Source organism: Anas platyrhynchos, chromosome 1 (genome assembly GCF_047663525.1).
Source record: "Anas platyrhynchos isolate ZD024472 breed Pekin duck chromosome 1, IASCAAS_PekinDuck_T2T, whole genome shotgun sequence".
NCBI classification, from domain to species: domain Eukaryota; kingdom Metazoa; phylum Chordata; class Aves; order Anseriformes; family Anatidae; genus Anas; species Anas platyrhynchos.
In genome coordinates, this window is record NC_092587.1 from 64,468,595 (window position 1) to 64,491,600 (window position 23,006).

The 23,006-nt window shown below is 55.0% G+C and overlaps 2 protein-coding genes across 9 annotated transcripts in view; one reads left to right on the top strand and one right to left on the bottom strand.

The window, feature by feature from the left end:
- The window catches only part of CACNA2D4 (calcium voltage-gated channel auxiliary subunit alpha2delta 4), a 108,919-nt gene that overhangs the window by 19,502 nt on the left and 66,411 nt on the right, over positions 1-23,006 (bottom strand). The gene's annotated exons all lie outside the window — the stretch shown is intronic.
- On the top strand, positions 1,296-22,892 carry LRTM2 (leucine rich repeats and transmembrane domains 2). Of its 4 annotated transcripts, none has more exons than XM_072039816.1 (5): positions 1,296-2,557; positions 11,560-11,690; positions 13,054-13,216; positions 16,850-17,440; positions 18,810-22,892. In XM_072039816.1, exons 3-5 carry the CDS (start codon positions 13,150-13,152, stop codon positions 19,262-19,264), a joined length of 1,113 nt encoding a protein of 370 aa, XP_071895917.1. In that variant the 5' UTR covers positions 1,296-2,557; positions 11,560-11,690; positions 13,054-13,149; the 3' UTR covers positions 19,265-22,892. The 4 variants fall into 4 exon arrangements, with proteins under 4 accessions (XP_071895917.1, XP_071895922.1, XP_038035089.1 ...); XM_038179161.2 differs by lacking the exon at positions 1,296-2,557 and adding an exon at positions 5,073-11,069; XM_072039821.1 differs by lacking the exon at positions 11,560-11,690.

Consider the following 23,006-nt stretch of genomic DNA (forward strand, 5'->3'; position numbering starts at 1 on the left):
GGAGCGGTGATGGAGAACAACAGGGCTGCGTGTCAGCTAGGTGAATCAAAGAGCTTTGCAGGAATTACAGCCTCGAGCAGGACCTTGAAATAGCAAATGCAGTGGCAGTGAGGGAGAAGAGGAGGCACAGCAAGGAGAGGTTTGAGCCCGTTTTCACAGCCAGCAGTGCTTGGTGGATGAAGCGTCGCTGGTTTCTGCAGGTTTCCTGGCACCGGCCGGGATCGCAGCCATGGTGCAGCAGCCCTGCCTTGGGTACCGGTGTCGGTGTCCTTCCTGTCACGTACCCATGGCTGGCATCTGATTTGGTACCTAGCTTTAAATAAATTCACCACGATCCTTTGCAACATCCATGCTCCTTGTGTCACCGCTCTCTTCAGGTCCTTGAAAGCAAAGCCGGGGGCTGTTCCGATGTGCAGTTGAGTTTGCCTGGACAACACCCGTCAGAGGGAACCGTGGCAGAAGGATTGCCCCATGCTCCTTCTGGCACCACGGCTCCATGAAATTATGAGTGGCCCCGGTGCGCCGCGCAACAGCGGCCACAAAGAGGAGACCACAGCTGATCATTTTATTCCCACTACTGTACAAACGACCTGTGAGACCGTGGCTCCTCAGCGAGGAAAGGAAACACGAAGCCAAGCGGTGCTGCGTGCCTTGCATACAGATCTCTCACTACATCACACAGACGAGCTACCGGGACCCGTGCACGGCTTCCCAGCCAGTGCCACCTGCAGCACTGCCGCAGCCGCCTTCCTCTGGGGTCGCCCAGAGAGAACAGCCTCCCCTCCACCTGCTCGTGCCTCCGACGAGCACGTCTGCCTCATTAGCTCGTCCTCCGCTTGTCTCTCGTCCTGCCTGCCTTCCCTGCCTCGTCTCTTTGATTATCCATACGCTGTCCTCACAAGGAGCGTTCCTCAGGATTGAATTCTCCGGCCTGCCGCATCGCACAGAGGCGTCACAAAGAGGTGCAAGATGACACCCTGCGGCCCGCTTATCAAGATGTGCCTTGCCATTCATAAACCTGGTTTTGTGGATGTTTAAATAAGAGCTGCGGCGCCAATGAAAGGACGTGCCAGAGCAGCAGCACGGCCCCACCGGTGCTTGTCATTTGCATTCCCTGCTCCCCGTTTCTTAAATATTCCCCTTTTCCTGCTCAAGCCAGCAGTGGGGCTGCCCCTCTCAGTCTCAGAAGCCCTGTAAAGATGTGCCTTAAAAAATAACTTCAAGACATTAAAAATAGCAAAAAGCTGAAATCCGAGGCAGCCCGCCTCTGCTACTGAGCCACGCAGGAGAGGCAGCTGAAGTGGCTCGGCAAAGCAGTAATTCTTGCAAACGCTGGCTACCAAGGTCCTCAGCCAGCAGGAGAAAGGCAAGTGAGGGGTTTGAGTTCATCAGGGCAGGCTGCGGGATCCTGAAGGAGAGCAGGGACGCCTCACAGAGGCCGTGGCTTGCATTGGGGTCCCTCCTGCACCCCTTCACCAGCGGGCAGGGGACGCCCCTGCCACTGTGACACTGCGACGAGGCATCCTGGCTGAGCAGCACACCCAGGGGAGCGCAGCGCAGGTGTAAACGCTCCCCTCTCTCACCTGTTCCCCTCGCTACCAATATTCCCTGCTCCCTGCCAGCATCCCTCAAGTTCTCCCTGAATCCCCAGGCCGGGATGTGCTCCATCCAAGCACGGAGGTGCTCCTGCAGCCGGGGCAGGGTGCCTGCAGCCCGCTGGGGTGAGGTCCCCGTGAGATGCGCCATGCCCATGAGGCAGGGATGGGAAGGGGGTCCCGCTCCAAACGCCCCACGCTTCCTCCCCTGCAGGGTTCCCCGTCCCTGTAGGACACGCGGCAGACACGGCGGCGCATCCCTTCGCCCGCCTTTCTCTCCGGGCTCATTGTGAGCAGCCATCACATCAGGAGGGAGGCGGGGAGGAGGCAGTCCGGCTCGGCTCGGCGGCTCCTCTCCAGCCTCAGCGCCTGGGAGCAATATCTGCCCGGCGAGGGGCTGGGGCAGCTCCCCCCTCCCCAGCACCTCCTCGCCCCCCTCGATCCCCTCGACCCCTCCGGTCAGCGGGAGAGGGAAGGGAGCAAGGGGGGGAGGAGGGCGATGGAGAGGCTGAAGGCAAGCGACCGCTGCTTCCCCAGGATGGGCTGAGGGAGATGAAGACCTCCCCGACCCCTTCCCCTGCCCGGTGAGGATCGGACCCTGCCCGCCTGGCGGGGTGATGCCTGGGCACCCTGGGTGCACACCGCGGCTGTCACAGATGTCCCCCCGGCCACCGCTGCCCTGCGCTCAGCCGCTCCCGCCTCTCGCTCGCCTCCTCTCTCCCCCTATTTATTATTTACAGGGGATTACGGCCCCTGGCCCACGCCGCCCCCCGAGCGCGCAGCTCCTGGGCCCCCTGCGTGGGCCGGCCGGCTGGCCAGCGAGCCAGCGGGCTCGTGCCAACTAGAGCCCTCCGAGAGCTCAGCTCGCCGGGGACTTGCTGCTGGATTTGGCTTTGGGATTGTACAGGGTTCGCTGGAAGAGCTGCCCGTCTCACAGGAGGCTCCGTCGCAGCCTGGGCACGGTAAGTAGTGCCGTCTCCCCGCCGGGTTTCCACCCCAGTGAGAGCAGGAGGCTGCCCACGGGGAGCCAGCAGCCTCCCCGGGGAGGATTGCAAGGTCCTGAGTGAGAGGCCGAAGGGCAGCGGTCCTCCCGAGGCTGCCGGTACTGGTCCCAGTCCAGTTACAGGGTGGGCAGCTGGAGGCAACTTCCCCGTGTTATGAATGGCACCGGCATCCCTCGCCGGGGCTCTGGCAGCTCGGGTGCAGCACACGCGATGTGCTGCGGTCAGCGGGTACCCGGCAGGTCCCCGTGAGCCCTGCTTTTTGTGTCCCCCCCTCGGTGCTGTGGGTCCAGCACAGAGGGTGCTGCTCACCCGAGCTGTGGTGGCTCGGCTGAGTGTCATTTAGGTCTCAGCCGTCTCGGTAAGAGCAACCTGAAATGGAGAAGGGAATGGGGAGAAAACTGCACAGGTGACGGGTCCAGCGGTCAGAAAAGAGGCGTTGGGGTGAGGGGGTGTGCATCCGTGTGAGTGTGCATGTGTGTGCATGCAGGCACAATTTCACAGCCCAGGCTCACAGACATCAGCACAGGACGCGAAGGGAAGGCTGCCCTATCACAAGCGGAGCCAAAAATAAGTCCCCACGCTGCTTCCAGAATCCCCGCAGGCTGAGCGTGTGATTTCTGAACTTTCGGGAGGAAGGGGGGGGAAATGCAGCACAGGGAAACTTCGCAGCCTTTCCCAGTGTTGCCACAGAGGGCAGATCTGCCTGGGAGAAAAGCGGGAGAGCTGCATCCATCCCGGAGGAGCTGACGTGGAGCCTCCTACAGATTTCGGCTGAGGCGGCGAGCATCTCCGCGAGCGTTAGGGTGTGTGTCTGTGCCTGCACACCACGCGTGCACGGACACGTGCACACATCCACCCCGCACGGGGCACCCTGCCCAGCTCATTGCTGCCACCGCATCTCGTCCCCCTGATCGAGGGGGACGTGTAAAACCAGCCCTGGGCCGGGCAGAGGGGATGCCTGGTGCTCACTGCTCGTGGCTGAGGAGCCAGGCCCCGGGGCCACAAGGTGCAGCATCAGGTAGAGCCGAGGTGCCAAGCCCAGCTCAATCCTGCTGCATCGCTCTGTGTCCGTGCCTGATCCGCCAGCGAAGGATGGCGAGAGACACGGAGACCTCGTTTTGACACGCTAGGAAGGGAGCACGGAGGGACTGGTCACGAAGCAGCGGCCGTTTCTAGCAGCGGTGAGGAGGGGGTGCCTTGCCGTGGTCACGCAGCGTTTCTCCTCTCAGCTTTGCCACTTGGGTCTGTTTCGGGGGGAGGCTCTTCCGCTGAGCGCTCGGGGCAAACAACATTTGCAAGGGAATTTATTCCACATGAGCACAAGGCTGGAGGGAGTTGTCTCCCCGGCAGACAGCAGTGCTGCCTCTCTTGGTGCGGCTTGTCCTCTCGGAGGGATGATGGCAAACCTCAGCAGAGGGGCGGTTTGCAGGGAGGGAGGGGGGAAGCCCTCTTATGTAAGTCTTACACCGGATCAGAGCTTCACCCTCGCCTCCAGCCAAGCGAGTGCCACATGCTAGCAAGGTGTACTCACAGCTCGGGTGTCTCCATCCAGCTCCCTGCCCATCCTGTGGCTTTCCTAACCCTGACGCAGGGCTCTCGAAGCTCTCCAGAAGCAGAGCAGCCTGCTGGAGGCAGGAGTGCCACCCCAGCACGGCAAGGAGGGGAGATCCGGCAGCAGCACAGGGGCACGAAGGCAACTGGGTGGGTGCACCCAGAGAGAGGCAGAGGCCGGGTGTGAGCATGGGACAGCAGGGGAAAGGCTCGAGCCCACGGCAGGGTATTTCTGGGCAGGTCTTCGGAGCCTGTTGCAGATTTAAAAGAAGGCCCACGCAGCTTCCCTCGCTTGCCATCTTTGGTTAGGAGCTGCTCACAGTGCTTGACATCTGTCCCAGTGCCGGGTGGCTGGAGCAGGAATTCGGATGACCATACTGGGATGCTCCTGGCAGCACGACACGAGGAGCTGGAGCCAGCACCCTGGGCTGCTTCTGTCCCTGCTGCAGGCTCTCCAGCACCAAAACACTTCGTGATGCATACCTGGGTCCTGCCGGGGCTTTGCTGGCTGACAAAAATGCTTTGTGTGGCTCCAATAGCAAGAAGCAGCATTTCTTTCCATATACCAGCTCAAACGCAGGCTGGATAGGCTGAAGGGAAAGTGGCTCCTTTTACCTGTGAAGTGTGGGTTTACATAAAATATGGGTTTATTCCCACTGCAAAAACCAGCACTTGAAAGTTAGGAAATGTCAGGATTCAGGGCAGGGCTGCAGCCCTGACTGGTTTGATCTCTCCTTATTTTCACGGGGCTGATCATTCAGGGCCCGGCGGTGCTGGGGGGGTGCAGCAGGGGGGTGGTTATCTTTTTGGTGCCGAAGCGCGTGCCTCTTCTGTTTGTTTACCGCCTGTCATCCCAGCCCCGCGGGCAATACATCAGCGTGCAGCGTCTCGTGGTGCTCTGAAGACGCTTGCTGCTGTAGCTGCCTCCCAGATGATGGAGAATTTGTGCTGCTGCTGAGGCAAGAGGCTTGTTTGCCTCGCTGCGGAAGGGGAGAGAGGCTTCTCCCCTCGCCAGCCCGCGAAGGAGCAGCAGGTGCAGGACTCGAGCACGGGGCCTCTTGGCTCTCAGTGCCACTAATTCCTTCAGACCAGGACCAGTTTGCTGGCCGGGCTGCCAGCATTTTGGAAAGCAGCTGTGAGCACTCAGCAGTTCTGCAAAATGGCCCCTAGGGTCTCGTGCTGGGCACCCGCAAAATTAGGAATGTGCAGACCATGGCCAGCTGCCAGCGCTGGGGTTCAGTATCTTGTGGTGACCATACAAAAATAGCCTTGTTTGTTACCACATCTTCATTGCTGGCCCTAGTATCACGTGTCGCTTGCTCTGAAGACATTGCCCAGGCTCAGCAGGCCCTGCAGCACGGGGCTGTGATGGGTGTGCTGGCCCAGCCGCGGCCGAGGATCCTGGCTGGGCTGTGAGAGCTGTCACCACATCTCGCCGAGCTGCGGGCAGTGTTCCCGGCTGGCGCACAGCCTAAGCGTGTCCCAGCGAGCCTCGGGCACCCCTGGAGCTGCGGGCAGCAAGCTGGATCCTGTGCAGATTGCAGGGACTTTGCAGGGATGCCCCTCGTGGGTGCTCAACTCACCGGGGTGGCAGCAATCCTGCACCACCTTGGCTTCCCCACTGGGCACCATCTCAGCTCCCAGAGGGAAAAATAACAAGAGTCAAGCACCAGGAAGGGCAGTGCTTGGGGGCCTGACACATTTTGGCACAGAGTGTAGGAAAAAAGGCAAAAGCAGCACCTGAGTGACTGCAGACAGGAATGGCAGCAGGTCAGTGGGTGTGGGACACTTTGCATGCACGGTGGCTTGCAGAGCCTCACCTGACCGTAGGAACTGGGAAGCAGGAGGAGAAAGGCCGATGTTTGGAGCACTTTGCTCCAAATAAGACTTAGCAGGTGTCTTGGCATCGATCTGGAAGACCTCTGACTTGGCACTTTGGCTGTACTGGGGGACAGATGCCTGTGTCTCCAAGGACACGGCTGTGAATGGAGAGCTACTTGGTAACGAAACTTGTATTTCCCTACCTGGCTGTTAAATTGATGCACCTCCATTTACTACTCAGAGAACGTAAATGCATCTCTCACCTCAGACAGGCTGATGCCTTCCCTGTTATGGATCTGTAGCCCCCTTTGACCCTAACAAGAGATCTGAGGAGAGCTCTGGGTCATCTCGAGATTTCTGAACCCTCGGAGAGCCCTTGGCAAACATGGGCCCATCCTCTCCTTCCTGAACACAAGCTGGAAAAAAAAAAAATCCACGCAAGAAAGAGATGAATTTTGGTTCCTGAGCACCACCCAACTAAGAAGTGTGAAAGGGATCTGCGTGTGGGGCGGGGAGGGAGATGAGCAGCACCGAGCGGGGATTCTCCCACTGAGCCACCTCCTCTCCCGCAGCCTGTCCCTGGGGCACGCCACCCACCCAGCACCCAGCGGCTGGGGAGGCTCAGCAGGAAGGGGGGGAGGCATTTTAAATGCCAGGGGGGTGAGGGATGCTCGTGGGGTGTAGGAGAGGGGCTGGGAGCCCAACTGTGCCTCCCTCCGATGTGCTGAGTCGGGAGTGGCCGCAGTCCTTCTGCCAAGGGCGGTGTGGAAGGATTAAGGGTCTGAGCTACCACTGGCCACGGGATTAACCCCTGTAGGAAATTAAAGTTGTAGAGAGGGCTCTTCGCAGCGCAGAGAAAAACTGGGATCTGGATTAGAACTGGCAGAGCTGGTGACAAGCCACCACCCACAGCCAACTGTTCCCGGCTGGATCAGAAAATGTTATCTCAGCCTTCATGCAGAACCCCCCCCCTCCACATCCCGCTTGGTTATCAATTTCTGCCAACAGCGTGAGAAGAACAAAAACATGGCTCTGTGGCAAAAAAAAAAAAAAAAAAAAAAAAGAAAAAAAAGAAAGAAAAAAAAGAAAGAAAAAAAGAGGAGGAAACTGGGCAGCCAGCTCACGTGTCTCTCCTCTGAGCCCCCCTCCCACTCCCGCTTCCCTTCTCATCTGCCTCCGTGTTGCTGAAGGAAGCAGGCACGTGGTCTGTCGCGTTCAGCAGTACTCAGAAGATGCTGGCACACACATGGCTGGATTTCTTCCTCTCAACTGCCCCCTCAGCTCTCCTCCTGCTGCTGCTCCGGGCCTCCTCCATATGCCGCGCTCTCGCTGTGCTGGGACTTTCCTGTCACTCTCGCCTTGGATCTCCCGGTCTCCCCACCTGCTTGCACAGCCTCCCAAGGAATCCCACTTCTCCGCAGCAGTCTGGGTCTTTCCCACCAGTGCTACCCCCTGGGATGCTCCCTGCTTGCTCAGAGGCTTCCAGGAGGATGGAAGCCCTTGGGATTTCCAGCCCCTCTGACCTTTCCCTGCCTTGTTATTGCACGTTGACCAGGGAGACTTGGGATGTAAATGTTTCCAGGTTAAGGCATGGGGTGAGGAATCAAGACACCTGGCTCCTCTCCCGATTTCGGTGCAGCCCAGACAGGCAGCTTTGGGGAAGCCCTGTCAAAACTCCTTTATTTTGTGTAGCTTTGCTAAGCCCGACACATTCCTGCAGGATAGGAGAGCATTCTCAGGCTCATGTGATTCCGTGCAGGCACCGCACTTGGCAGCTCTGAAAATCTCGAGCTGGGAACTGATGGGAGCCCACGATGAAGTATCAAGGGCTGGGCAGCTGATATTTCAGACAGCCAAATTCAGCAGTCATTTTTACTTCTAGCACAGTTTACCCCTACATGAAATGGGGATGAAGTTGACCTTTCTTGGCAGCGTTTGGGGAGGGAGTGTTGTTTTTTTTTTTTTTAACACCAACCGCATTTGCATTTCAGAGGTGCCTACACATTGTCATTTCAAAGATCAGAAGCTTTTCGACCCCTTCACATCCCAGGGAATAGGGTGGGGTTTATTCACACCGAGTCAGGAATGTGGCAGCTTCCCTTGCAAGGCTGAGTGGGTTTTGCATGCTTTGTACTTACTTTACAGCTTTCTGTGTGAGGTGTTTTGCTTTGCTGTGATCGATCGCTGCAAGTCAGATGGCACCGTTTCTTGTGCAGCTGGGTTTCTGGTGCGAATTTACAATGTGCTTTCCATTGATTGTGACAGCACAACGCTAATAAATCCCGAACACACGTGTTCATAAATCAGCAAGCCTTGGAAGTGAAGCACCCAGCTATTTAGCTTCCAGGCTCACTTGGGGCAGCGACACACGCTGGGCGTTTCTGCAGCGCTGCTGAGCCTGGTGCCACGTCTGGGTGCTTCTTTTGCAGTCCAGATAAACAACAAACGGGGAGCTGCTGCTGCTACAGTGAGGTCCAAGGTGAGCTCTCATGGCCAATAATTTGCTGGACTGACCTAGGTCTGTTGAGGGACCAAGAATGGGCACCTTGTCCACGCCATCTAAACCCTCATGTGGTACTGCTGGAGAGTACAACTCCCCGCTAGGATTCATCAGCCAAGTTACAACTTCCAGTTGCTGTCATCAGATGACGTGGCTGGTGAATCTCCCTGCCCTCTGTGTGCAGACTCTTGCCCTCCGAGCACTGATGGAAGAACAGATACAGACCTACATGCTTTAAGCACTGGGCTCTGGGGTACCACCGTCCCCTTCCATTATGGGCGACGGCAATAAAACAGGAATCCTAAAAGCAACAAGAAAAGGGGGGAAAAAAGGATAATCTTTAAATGTCCTCCATGCCCTCCCTTGCACTGGTGGTTTTCCGATAAAGGCTAGAGCAGTTCAGCACTGGAAAGGGACTTTACCAGCAGTCCTCAGGGAGAGCATGGGGGAGGGATGAACGTCTGCTTGTACTCGCTCATAATTTATCAGTGGCATCTGTTGCAGCCTGTTACCTACCCTTTCATAATATAGGTCACCCACATGCCCTGCCGGTGCTAGGCAGCCAGACTGTTAGAGTCTGATCCCCTAGCCGTGATCCAAGCGTTAGTGCAAAGGACTGGGAGAGAGGATCAGGGCCAGAGGTTGCCGGCTGGCTGCTGACGGAGCCCTGCTTGTGGCTGCAGCTCATCCCAGGGACACGCTGGGACAGTCCAGCCATGGTAAAAGCCATTCATAAAGCAGATGGAAAGCTTTGGATGGAAGGTGTCGCCCAATTTGGAAGCGTTACTAAAGCAGGATGTGGATGCAGGAAACAGAAATCCTCCCCACCCTCACAGCATGCTCCTTGGGACCCTACTTACAAAATATTAAAGCTTCAGAGTGATCCTGCAAACATTCCTGGAGTCTGGGCAGGGAGAAGGGATGAACACAATGCTGATAGCTCCTGCTGTACCCTCTTATGCCCTGGCAAGTGCTGTAGAGTCCTTACAATCTCCCCAGCATCCCCCCCAGTAAAATTCCCTGCTTAAGCTAATTAGGGGAATCCTCGTTAGCGTCCTCTGGAAGTCTGACAGCAGGCCAAATGTCCAAGCGGCACTTCAGCTCAGTGTATTTTTGGCCACTGGAGCCAACGGCAAGAAATGGATGATTTCATTCTGCTGCTTTGAGCTGAGACTAAAAAAAGTTGTGTTTCACTCTCCTTTACCAAATGGCAAGAAGAAAAGGCCATCACCAGCCCTGCGGGGTACTCTGTTCGTCTCTCCAGAATCGGGAAGAGAGAGTCAACTCCGAGCATGTGGAAGAAAGCTCTGGACTCCGTGTCCCACGGATCACAAGGCATTTAGCTGGGAAGTTGTTCCAGGGAGAAGAAACCACCCAGTAAGCCCAGAAGAAAGATTAACGCTGGGCTTGTAGAGCCGTGGGAGACTTCAGAGCATTTGGAGCTTCAGCCCTGTAGATCAGCATTAAGCTCCCAAACGCATCAGTCCCACACCAGTGCAGAACGGATGGCATGGGGCCTCTCCTCTTGGGCTGGGGCACTCCTAGGTCTGGCAGAGCCCCCCCACTGCTGGCAATGTCCCCGGCTGTAAGGCTGAAAGCAGCCAGGCAGCTCTGGTGATGCTCTGGAAAGCTTTGGGCCGTGGGCAGGTGCTGGCTGCCCAAGGACTGTGAGGTTCCCAGTGCTGCACTTGCATCTGGCTGGTGCTCTGCAGACCAGAAGGCATCTCCTGGACCACCTGACAACAGCTCATCAAGTCAGAATTCAAGACAAAGCAGAGAAAACCTTTACAAAAAATAATAATAATAATAAAAAAAATATATATATATCAAGAATCCTCTCTGCCTCCTCACTCTGCTGGTTGCAGAATATTAACCACCAGGGGCACAGGTCCAACATGCTTATGGGCAACGCCTGCCTGACAGAAACTGGGCTCCTGGCATTAACATTTCTATTTCAAGGTAAAAGTGCAGAAGCTCACCGGCCCTTTCAATTCAGCGTTCAGGAACCTCTGCCTATTCCAGAGCTAGTGCCCTGCCTCCTGAGCATATGCTGTGCTTGGAGCAGCGGGCGGTTCTGTGCAAGACACGGATCTCCATAAATATGGGTCACAAAAGTCTGAAGTGTGTGCGCCAGCCCAACTCTGCGGCCGTGTTTGTGACTGTAAGCTAGATTAGCGACTCTCTCTGCATATGCATCTGATGCTGCTTGCCTTTAAGCCTGAGCAACGTGTTCGAGTGCACAAAGGCGTGGATGCTATCTATGGGGCAGGGAGCGCTGTGTTTGTGCGACAGGCTTTTAAAATAATCCTGGGCTCATGGAGGCGCCTCCATCTTTGTGCATGTTGCAGCGCAGGAGCCGGCACGAAAGCCTGAACAGGTGTTAATCACTATGCACTGCAACAAATTCTAAACATAGGGAAAGGGCTTATTTATACACGGCTGTTCCTCCCACCCTGCACGCGGTGCTTGAGCCCTGCTTCGGAGGAAGAGGCGCAGGCGAGGTAGCGGGGATGAGCGCAGGAGCTGGACTCTGCCTGCCAGAGCAGAAGGGAGCAGGGGCACGAGCCCGGACTCCTTCAGCACCCTCCTCCTGCCTGGGTACGCGGGTGCTGCCCTCGGTCCCCCCGGGGCTGGAGTGGCAGAGCAGCAGCAAGCAGGGGGAAGATGCCAGCCCCGGGACCGAACGGGGGCCTGGGCTGAGTGAGGGGGGCTCGCAGAGGGAAGCGGTGTCACGAAGCACCCAAAGGAAGCTGTTGTTATATATTTATATATATATATATTTTTTTTTTTCTCAAAAGCTTAGCCCCCCTGCTTGGATCTCAGCCAGCTGATACAGATGGGGTGTTACAAAACAGAGCCAAAAGGCAAGAGCGCGAGGAACAGAGCTATCTATAACCCAGACAAAGTTAGATGGAGCGAAGGTGGGGACGAGGGAAAGACAGAGCGTGGCAGGCAGCCCCTGATGCTGAAAGCCAGGACGCGCTTGCTCGGCAGCAGGATTTGGAAGCGAGCGAGTCCCGCGCTCCAGCCGCCAGATAAAGGCTCTGTGGCTGTCAGCTTAACTCTGCCGTTTATTCCTGTGCTGTAGGGAGTTAAATAGAGCACACGGAAAGCCTGCTGCCGGCAGCCAAAGTCACGCAGGGAGAGGGGAGGAAGAGGCAGTAACCGTGCGCTGCCCGGGGAGCCGGGTGGAAGTGGCAGTGGGCAGAGCCCCTCCAGGTAAGTGCTCGCGGCTCCCCTTCGCCCTTGTTGGTAGCGGCAGCCGGAGAGAGGAGACTTCGGGTGGCATTCAGGGCAGAGCCATCGGTACGGGGGAGGCTGGAAGCGAGCAGAAGCACTGGATGGGGACAGCTTTTTGTTGAGGTTTCTCCTTCAGCAGGGGCTGCAGGAAGGCGCCCGGCTCAGTTTGGGGAGCGGGGGGCTGCAGTGGGTGAGGGGTGGATTGATTTGGTGCCGCGAGAGGCATGCGTCTGTCTGGTGCACTGGCATTTGGGTAAAGGATCTAAGCAGCCTGGCAAGATGTCCTAGTCCAGGCGCCGAACCTGCTCATCTGTCTCACCGAGATGCTAATTTAAATACCTCCTGGTGGTTTACCAAATAAATCAGTCACAGGAGCCTGGGGGAGGGGAGCAGCTGGCACGTGTGTGGGGCACGCATCCCGGTGGGAGTGTGGTGCCCATCTGAAATAATGGCTACGGATGCTGCCAGAGCCCCTCAGAGGGGATGGAGGATGGTTTGTCTCTGTGCCCTGGTTGAAACGTGTCCATGCAGCTGCTGCTGCAAGGGTGGGTGGCATGGCAGAGTGCCCGTGGGTCAGCAGGGTCTGTGGTGTTTCCCCTTTTCCTGCCCGCCTCTATCCAAAAGGGAAGCGGGAGGGTAGGAGGGACCTGTTGTCAGTCACTTATTGTCAGGGGAGAGTTTATGGTCTTTGGGTTTCTAATTAGACTGAGCATTTTTCCTTCTTCTAATTAAGCTGTGATTCCTCTCTTCTCAACACTCCCACTCAGTCTCCCCCGCCCCAGGTCCTCCCTTCTCCTCGGAGGCTCGCTCGCTCCTCAGCTCCCGCGGTTGCTGCAGCATGAGATCCCCCAGCTGAAGCTGTGCTCTGCTCAGCCCCGCTCTAGGCACCACATCCATTTTACCTTGAAACAGAGAGGAAGCGCTGGTGGGAGATGCTGGGGAGGAGGGAGGGGGAGAAGTGGCTTGGCAGCCACCGGCGACCAAACCTTGTGAGCCCGAGCGTGCGTCAGGGCACGGGGTGCACAGGTGGCAGCGAGCAGGGTCCCCTCAGCCGTTCATCAGGCTGACCTTGAGCATCAGGCTGGCAGAGGCTGCTCAAGCACAGGCTTGTCTCTTCACGGATGAGAATGAGGCCTCACGTCTGTGCCGTGAGGGTAAAAGTGAATTCGTGTTGTGCCTTCATCGTGCTGCGCCTCCTCATCCCCCAGCTCTGCTCCCAAAGCGGGGTTAGGCCTCAAAGGCAAAGCTAGCTGGGGAGGGGAAAGGAGAGCGCCGAGTCCAGCCCTGGATCCTGTGGGCAGGGAGCTGAATCCCACCCCTTCTGCTCTGCTCTCCCCTCCAGGAGCAGGCAGGCAGGCTACGAGGTCGACTCCTCCGCTCCGTGGGGCCGTGCACCAGGCTGGCTGGTGGATGTGAAGCCACGCTGGAGAAGACAACCATGCTGCCTGCGAGTGCCGGCCAGCGGTGGAGGAGCAGGTTCCTCATGAGGTGGCAGGAGGCTTGCCGTAAGTAACGTCTACCGGGGTGCTCAGTGCGACGATCCTCTTTGTCAGGGGAGTGGAGAGAAAATAGGTCGCGCCAGGGTTAAGAACAGGGGAGAGGGACAGCTAAGAATGGAGATGTTTGAACTAATTCCTGATTCCTTTAGAGGCCAGGCTAGCTGGGAGGGAGAGCGAGGCTTTAAAGCTGAAGATGGGCTTAAAGTGGGACAGTGAGTGATGATTGCTGCTGAATTCCAGTGGGCCTGACAGGTGAGAAACAGTGAGACAGATACCACCGCACATGGATCTACCCCGAGCGCTTCGCGGATCGGCATCGTGTGAGCTGCAGCCTCCTCTCCGTGCTGGGGCTGTGCACGTAGGCTGCTGAGCCAGGCTCCCAGCTCTCCGTGGCAGGAGAAGTCATGCCAGATTTCAGAAGGCAAATACGGGATGCAAATGCGGAATTCTCCTACTAGGCGCTGCCACTTGTCGTGAAAATCAAAGAGCAAATTAAGAAGAGACGCTTCAAATTAAATGGTAAACCCTCGGCCTCTGCAGCTTCCCAGTGGACCGGGGCATCTGCTACAGCATTCCTGAGCGCAGAGCAGAACTGCTGGGGTGATGAGGGCCTTCAGGGGATGTACCGAGCTTCTGGGAAGCACCTGGGGACTACCACAGAGGAGAGGGAGCATTTGGAGAGTGCACATCACTACTGCATGCCCAGGCAGCTGGGCAGGCCTGTGGTTTCTCCTTTTCCTGCAATCCCATCAAATTTGGGGCTGCCGCTGTAAGAAGCCGGGGGAATTATTTCCTTCTCCAGAAAACAGGCATTGCTGTAATCCATCCTCACAGCCTGGGCTGCTGTATGAATTATTTACAGCGAATGCTACTGAGTCCTGCCTTAATCTGATATTCCTGGATCAGCTTTCTGCCACCTACCAGAGTCACCAAACACCACGCAAAGTAACTTCATCTTCTCCTAACACAAAAACAGACGCTACTCATCCTTCTGCAGGGCTGGAAGAGAGCTTCAAGTTCTGCCTATTGCTTCAAATTCTCCCTTGGAAAGCTGAATCCTCACCAGTGCGATGAATTCCTTGGCCTCAGCTCACGTTCTAGAGGATGCATCTCTCACAGGGACCTAAAACAAAATCAAACTTTCCCCTCTCTGTGATTTCAGCACAATGTTTTCAAGAGCACAGGGCAGTATATGGGTAACAACGAGATGTTTTTGGCACATCCTCGATGGCTGCAGAAACTTGGCCTAAGTCCAGTTCCTGAAGATAACCACAGCCAGGTGCCTGAGACTTTGTTCCTGACCACCACTGGTGGCACCCCGCAGCCACGCAGCCGGGGGCCGGTGGCAGGCAGGTATTTTGAGAGATAAGCCCCGAACAGAATGCCACCTGGATCGCCTTACACAGCCTGCCCTTGCCTCTCTCAGTATACAAAGAAGCTCGGTGTTATCTCACCATCGCAGCTGTCAATCTATTATTAATGCTGTACTTTTGTTAAGCATCCAGGAAAAGATGGGGTCACTCGAGTGACTCATGTCTTTCCCTCCCCTCCCCACTCCAGCTCTCATTCTTTTCATTCTTTTCCTGCAACAAGAGAGCGCTGTGTGCTGAATGGGATGAAATATCGCCCAGCCAGCCAGTACCTGCACTGCACAGGCTATCAGCTGCTTTCATGGCAATCTTTGCTGCTAACCCCAACCTCTGCATGACAAGAAAGCACAGAGGTGCCCAGGATGGGGATCTCTCTTATATTGCACTATAAAGATCTATAATTATCATTAAAAGAGCAGATTGGCGTGGCCTGGGCTGATGTACACCTGAGATCTCAATTGTAGGGCAGAAAAAAACTCTTGAAGGAACTGTGAAAGATGGATGAAAAGAGAAAAAAAATGCAGAGACATTCTCTCTGAACACTTTTCCCTTGGCCCTTAATAAAGTCACATAGCTTAGGATCCAAACCGTGTAGTTCTCCTTAGGCTACCAGTCCAAAAATCTGCCAATTCTCACAAAGATCACTGGGAACACAAAAGGAACCGACACGGGATGACAGGACTTGAGGCAGACTCAACTCCAGAGACAGTGGCACGAGGGAAGAGAGAAGAACCACGACTAACTGCAGAGCTTCTCCACAGCACAGGTCTCCAGCAGCTCTCTCTCCTACAAGTCTTTTCAGAATTCTCCTTGGGTCAAGAAATGGCACACCTGTTTGCTGGTTCTTGGGGAAAAAAAGGCAGGAATGCAGGCAGGGCAGAGGAATCTAGTTTCCAGTCCAAGAAAGAACAGCAAGACAATAAATGCATTCATTTTAGCCACCATTCTCCCCTAAAGATTACCAAGACCAAGTGCCTGCCTTCTCTGAAGAGGAGTGATAGGGCGTGAAGCAGAGACAAGCCTACTTCAGTTTTAGTCAAGTATTCAAACTCGTCATCTTCAAAAGCACAAGGGAGCTGAATTTGCTTCCCACATGGAAGCAATTAATCTCAATTCCACAAAAGGAATTAGGATGAAGGATGCAAATGTTTTACATCGTCTGCTTCAACAGAACTCCCACTCCTCTAATGACAGGAGGCACAGAGCTTGCTTTCTTCTTGCTGATGCTTCCTTGTCACAGAAAGGGAAGTTTTAAAAGCTGCTGGCTCCCAAAGAGGGTCGACAAAAAAGGTAGAGCCCTGACACTACTCACGGGACCCGAACCCATGTCTGGAACGGTGATCCAAAAACTGCTGTCTTGTGAAGTTCCAACCTTACGTTTGAGGCACTGTAGGAGAAAGAGGACGCATGCTAACCCCTTTCCAAACACCCCTTTCCTCAACTACCAGCCTGCAATGTTTTCATCATTTCTCCCTCGCTATGGGTAATTTTGGGCAGGGGAGATGCTTGTGGGGCTCCTGCTGTGGGACTCAGAAACTACTTTGAGAGCAATGGCAAGTACAAAGTGTTTGGTGGCTTAGGGTCTCATGGTTACTTCCTAATAGCTTTCCTGGTCGTACCTTTGTAATGTAATCTAATTCATATAAAAGTCTTTTGCCACAAGACCCACATAAGATGTTGTGGATATGAAGAGCAAATGATTTAGTGGCTAACTTAGACTTGAGCTTGCCATCACAAAGATTGTGATCCAAACCACAGGATTAAAACTGAGGTGTTGGTTGCTTAATTTTGATTTTTCTTAAAAGTTTTTCATTCATGTTTATTCCTCAAAAAAATAGAGCTTCTTAAACACATCCTAGTGACTTGTCTCTCGACTCCGACTTTTTAGAAGTAGCTGTCCTTTATCAGAGGTGACATCTCCCACTGCTCTCTGCTCCATCCTCTCCTGACAGGATCCAGTGCTCCACCTCTGGCAGCAAAGTCATCTGGGATGCGCTGTCCTTACCTCTGTGTGAAACTAGGAGGATATTTATTTACTTGCTCATAAAAAAAAGGCTCGCAGGAAACTCGTGCTGCTGGGGTGCAGGCCAGCCATAAAAGATCTGTCCGTGAGGAAGCTTATTTCCCTCGGGGCACTGTGGCGAGGAGTCCTGCTGTGGGGGTCGTGCTGTAGCCCCAGCTGTGTGCAGAGAGGTGATGGGTGAGGATGGGGAAGCAGTGCTCTAACACGTGTGCTCTCTCTCCCTCTCCCCTGCTTTTCACCCAGCAGTGCTCGGCTGCTGGCTGTCGCTGTGTGCTGCAGAGTCCTTCTTTGCCTGCCCTTCCTCCTGCAAGTGCAACAGCGGCAACCTGGAAGTGGACTGTAGTGGCTTGGGCCTCTCCTCCATCCCCTCAGACATCCCCACGAACACCAGGACCTTCCTCTTTCTCAACAACAAACTCAGCATCCTGCCGGGCCCGGTGTTTTCCAACCTCTCTGCCCTGCAGAGGCTGGACCTATCCAACAACTTCTTGGACCAGCTCCCTCAGAACATCTTCAGCGACCTGGGGAACCTGACGGAGCTGCAGCTGAGGAACAACAGCATCCGGGCCTTGGACAAGGACCTGCTCCAGCACACGGCCCTGCTGCGCCAGCTGGATCTCTCCATCAATGGCCTGGCCCAGATACCCTCAGGCCTCTTTGACGAGCTGCCTGCTCTCCGCTCCCTCTCCCTCAGGTCCAACCGCCTGCAGAGCCTGGACAGGGTGACCTTTGAGCCGCTGACCAGCCTGCAGCAGCTCCAAGTCGGGGACAACCCCTGGGAGTGCGACTGCAACCTGCGAGACTTCAAGCACTGGATGGAGTGGTTCTCCTACCGAGGTAGGTGCTCGCGCAGCGGGAGCTGCTGGCGGGAAGGGAAGAAGCATGGGCCGGCAGATCAGGCTGACCTGAACTGCAGATCCTAGCAGACTGGCTGTAAAATCCTTAAAACAAGCATATTTGGACAGGTTTGTGTTTCCAGCTTTCCCCTGAAGGCTAGGAGGGTACCCACCATCAGGAATCCTGACGGACTGACACGGTTTCAGGAGCCGTGACTCAAAGCAAAGCGGCACAGTTTGCAGGAATGACGATCGAAGGCCTGACCGTCTGTCACTGCACCCATGAGTAGGGAAGGGTCTCAAATCATGTGGAGGGCAGCAGTCAGCTGTCACATCCCTGCTGATCACAGCCATGCTGAAAAGAGATTATCTGCGCCTATGGCTAGGCTGCAGTCTGAAATATGCACGTGTGAGAGCAGAAGCAAACAAGGATACGAGTGCCACTTTCCTCTTCTTTTTCTTTTTTTGACTCTCATATCACACAACCCATTAAAAACATAGAGTTAATTTTTTTTTTCCCTTTCAAAAGAAATTGCCCAAACTCACCCAAGCATTTGTTTCAACATCTGTCACTGTTTCCACTGGGGGAGGGTGGGTTAGTTGTTAGAAGATGGTGCTGTGTGTCCGCTGTTATTTTGAGAAGACGGAGCTCGGTCCTACCTTTTTGCTTTAATTTCTCCTTTTCTAAAATGATTCTGCTGACACTTATGTAATTCAGCAAACAGCACTAGGCTGACTTAATAGATGGTTTCAGAGAGCTTTCATGTCTTGGCCTGGAAGATGTCTACACAGGTATCGTGAGCCATGAGCCGTACTCTCAAGTCCCACCTAGGTAGAAGCATCCCGGAAAGCTGCCATGGTTCAAGCCATTCCAGCAATGGAGGACTAAGGCATGCAAAACATCTCTAAATCAGGCAAAACAATCATTTTAAAGGATACCTCATGTGCTCTTTCTGTCTGGTGCATGGAGGTGCAGCCATTCCTCCCTCCCTCCACCTTTCACAAGCACTGTGGACCTGGCAACACACGGAGGTCTGCAGCACTTCTTGACTTCAGCCTTAGCCCTGAACTCTAGAAACATCCCGTGCTAGGTCATGGCTGCCTTTTGGGGTAGGGAGGAGCTCTTTGACTACTCTTTTTGTGATGCATTCACACATCAGGCACTGGATTTATGGCTCCAAGGCTGTAACAAAGCAGTTCCCCACTTGAAAATTGCAATGCTGCTGTGCCTGTCAGGCAAATCCTGGCCAGGTGCGAATGGAGTCAGAGGAACTTATCTCACCTGAGGCTCTAGCTCTGTTTGTTGTTTTTAAATGCTTTACTGCATCAGGATGAAGCTTGGTTCACTCCTGTTCTCTCTGTTGGGACAGGTGGGAAAATCGACCAGCTGGCATGTACCCTGCCCAAGGAGCTGAAAGGGAAGGATATGCGAATGGTGCCCATGGAGATGTTTAACTACTGCTCACAGCTGGATGACGAGAACAGCTCTACCGTGCTGGACAATACTGGCCCACCCTGCACAAAAGGCAGCCCGACTCCTTCCAAATCGAAATCGGGCCCAGAAGCAGAGGTGGAGCCCAGTGTGGGGTGCCCTCAGAAGCAGCGGTACAGGCCTGTGAGCGTGCGCCGGGCTATTGGCACTGTGATCATCGCTGGGGTGGTTTGCGGCATTGTTTGCATCATGATGGTGGTGGCAGCTGCTTACGGCTGCATCTACGCCTCCCTCATGGCCAAGTATCACCGGGAGCTGAAGAAGAGGCAGCCACTGATGGGCGACACAGAGGGGGAACACGAAGAGCAAAAACAAATCTCTTCCGTGGCGTGAAACTCTTCTAGGAAGGAAGGGACAGCGATGAACAAAGGTACCGGAGAGCAGTCGAGCATGGGGTCCTCCCAAAATACATCTTCCCAGACAAAAAGACAGACTGTGCTATTGCTCCACTCACCCAAGCAGTGCAACATGCTTCTGGGGGGTCAGGGCACCTGACTCTAATCTCTGTTCCTCTGCCCCAGGCCCATTTTGTGCCCTTTCACCCTTGGGCCCAGACAAATAAAGTAGAGTCAGACCTCGAGTGCTTGCTGTGCCTCATGCTCTCGCACAGAGCTTCCCTCACATGCCTGCTGTGGAGGCAGCTGGCACCTCCTGGGAACCTGTGTCATCGTTTCAGCTTCAGTCGTGAGCTGTCCTCTATCCTGTCAGGAGCTGGCTGCAAACAGAGGGAGCAACTCTGTGAAAGCTTGCGTGAGGAGCAGGACACCCAAAGTGTCTGTGCCTCATCGTTTAGGGTAACTGCTGCTGTGTGATGGTAACTTGCTGCCCACAGTACGGCTAAGAGAGCATCAAAAGGGAGGGAAGGTCCCTTGGGGGTGATAACAGGCAGAGGGAGATTGTCCTTGGCTCTTTTAAAGGTGGAGATACCACTAACATGCTGCCGGAGAGCACAGTGTCCCTCTTGTTGCTCCTGGCCAACTCCAAATCTGCCAGCGGCCACATCATCCATTCCAGGTGCAGGGACACGGAGCCAGCCTCCTGTACACGCTTCCTGACTCGTTCTGATCCTAATGCACACGCACAGCCTCAGCTCCACCTCATCTGTGTGTGCAGAGCCACATGTGCACACGCTGATCTGCCCCGTGCATGCAGCCACGAACACATTTAGCCACTGTACCTTACTCTTAGCATAACGCTGCGCAGGACCTTCTGCTTCGGATGAAACCCATGAACTCTGCCACTGAGGAGCTACCACAAAACATCTCACCATAGTGCAGAGCCAGTGGAAACAGGCAGGAGAGGACAGGGAGAGGCAGAGTTATTAAGGTCAGAGCATGAGTCAGTGGAAATGACTACACAGCATGAAAAAAAACGGCATTTTTGTTATCTTTTGTATGTTTTCTGCGATAAAAAGAGAAGGTAAAGATAGGAAGCCTCCATTCGGAAACGTTTGATAGGCACAGCAGATGTAGGCCATCAGGAAAGACACAGAGGAGAACGTGGCTCACTGAGAGTGCTGGGGTCGTGTGGGCGCAGGGGGAGGTGGCAGGAGAAGAAGAAACGCAGCCTGAGAGCCAGCATTGCTGGTGACTTCATTGGGGTGACTTCTGTAGGGTCCTGAAGTGAAGGCTGAAACCTGGACCACAGCGTGGCACCAGTGAGAGAGCCCATGATGGGGCTGAGGTGGCACACAACACAGCCCCCAGACGCTCACCTCACCACTGCCGTGCTCACTGCCACCCACAGCTGCACGAGCGTGCCCATGCACACGCCTGTGCGTGCAGGGTGACTTTCCCCAACCCAGATCTTAAAAGCCCGCAGACTGCAGTGCCTCCTATTAGTCTCAGCTCTTTTCAGCCTGACAGGAAAGGGGAAAAAAAAATAATAATAAAGAAGTGAGAGGGGGAAAAAATGAAAGGAACCCAACATAAGGACTCGTTTTGTAGCACTGGAAGTGGGATAAAATGCTGTCTCCAGGGGAGAGCGCACATTGCCATGGTAACCTGCTCTAACCCGTCACAGTGGGTATTCCTGGGTGAGGAAGATGACACCGGAGGTCGTGCATCCGCAGTGCCTGGGGATGGTGTGATGCTTGCCGTCAGGAACCAGGCTGGCAGCGAGCCCAGCTTGGCAGGGGGCTTTGCGAGGCACCTGTGCTCGGAGGGCAGCAGGCACTGCAGGTGGGCCCTGCCAGGGCACGGCAGCTCTTCCTCCTGCTCCAGCTGGATCCCCAAGCCTTCGGACACCTCCCGGCCCTCCTGCTCGCTGCTGCTGGACCCCTGTGGGAGTGATACCCGCCGGCTCCTCACCCCTTCTGGTCCCGGACAGGTTGTTGTGCTGACCCACGGGCACGCCATGCCAAGCCTTTAATCAAAGCCTGGCAAAATCCCTCCTGGCCCACCCAGGGCCAGCAGAGGCAAAGAGACTGGATGCTCTGGACTGTTTTAGCGTCACTTCCCTTTGACACGGGGCTGCACGGGACAGAGGAGGATGCTCTGCAGGAAGCAGAAGCCCAGGCTGTCCTGGAAGAAGGCCTGGGAGAAGCAGTCCACCCACGAGCACTTGCACACAGCGCACCCCCCTCTCCCAGCACACCGCTCATGGGGAAGAGGAGGAGGAGGAGGGGGGCTGGCGAGATGTGAGGAGGAAGGACTCTTCCCCCATGCACTGTACAGGCACTCAAACCATCCCATCTGCTGCAGCCCCAGCCCGCTCTGAAGGGCAGAACTGGTGCACTGCAGCCTCCTTATGTGTGTTACTGCTGCTCCACATTCCCAGCAAGCTGGGACTAGACTGCCTGCTGGATCCAAATCCCCCCACCGCCTCCCTCTCAGGGGAACTTCTCCCTTTACCATCCTGGACTCCGCAATCATACTTGAAACGGGACTTGAGTCAGAGCGGTATATTTATAGATCTATATTTTACTTGCATCAAATAATGGTGAAACATTGCACAAAACCAATGGGATCTATGTGTGTGTGTGTGTGTGTGTGTGTGTGAGTGAGCAAGAGAGAGAGTGAGAGAGATTGTTTTTAAGGAGATAGACTAGAGGTGACATGAGTAGGAGGGAGGCAGGGGACAGTGCAGGGGCTGGGGAAGGGGGAAATCCTCCTGACTCTGCACCTTCCCTGTGACCACCTCCTGTCCCGACCAATTTTTCTTTGTTGCTAATAATATTTTCTATATCTTGTGTTGTGGGGCTGACGACGACCTCGCCCATCCTTTCCTATTTGTTTTCATTTCGAAGGCAGAAAGCCTGGATTCATCTCAACCCTAGGCGAGGGACTGCTATGTTTAGAAACCCACCCAGGAACGAAGAAGACAGGGAAGGGGAGAAAAGAGTTGCTGAGAAACACGAAGGCTGGATGCTACGGGGAGTCCCGCTGCAAAGCAAGTGGAAGGACAAGGAGCTGTCCTCTTCCACGCAGAGCAGAATAATGGGGTTCCCTGGGAAATGCCCTCTTTGTACCACTGCTGGCAAACAGGCTCTTAATCTCTTTCCTAGCACCCCTGGGAAGCAGGGGCTCCCAGTGCCCCTGCAGGCACGGCTAAGCATGGGGCAACCCCCAGTAAAGCCACCCTTTGCCCCAGGCAGGGCCACCGATGCCAAGAGGATGTACCAGCCCTCAGGAAAAGGTCTTGTGGAGCAGGCAGATCCAACCAACAGGCCGGGGCCATGTGTCCCTTAGGGGCTGGCAAGCCCACCAGAAACACCCCTTCTGCTCCCCGCCACCCCCTGGCCCCACACACCCACCTGTGGTACAGGCAGGCACATTTCCTGCAGGGAACAGATGGCACGTGTAATTCCTTTTTCTTTTTGTTACTGTTTGAGGAAGAGCAACAAGATTTTCTAAAACGACTGAATGGAGGTTTCTTTGGCATGAGACAGATCATTTTTAAAGGTATATTATATTTCTGGCTTGTTGTTACAGAAGAATAATAAAGAATGTATTTTCCTATGCTCCTTCTTGTTTAAATGAGATCTCTGCGAGCTGCTTTCCCTCTCCCCTGCTCCCTGCTCAAGCAAACACCGCAGGGATACAGCCAGCTAAATGAAAAAACGCTGAATTTCCCC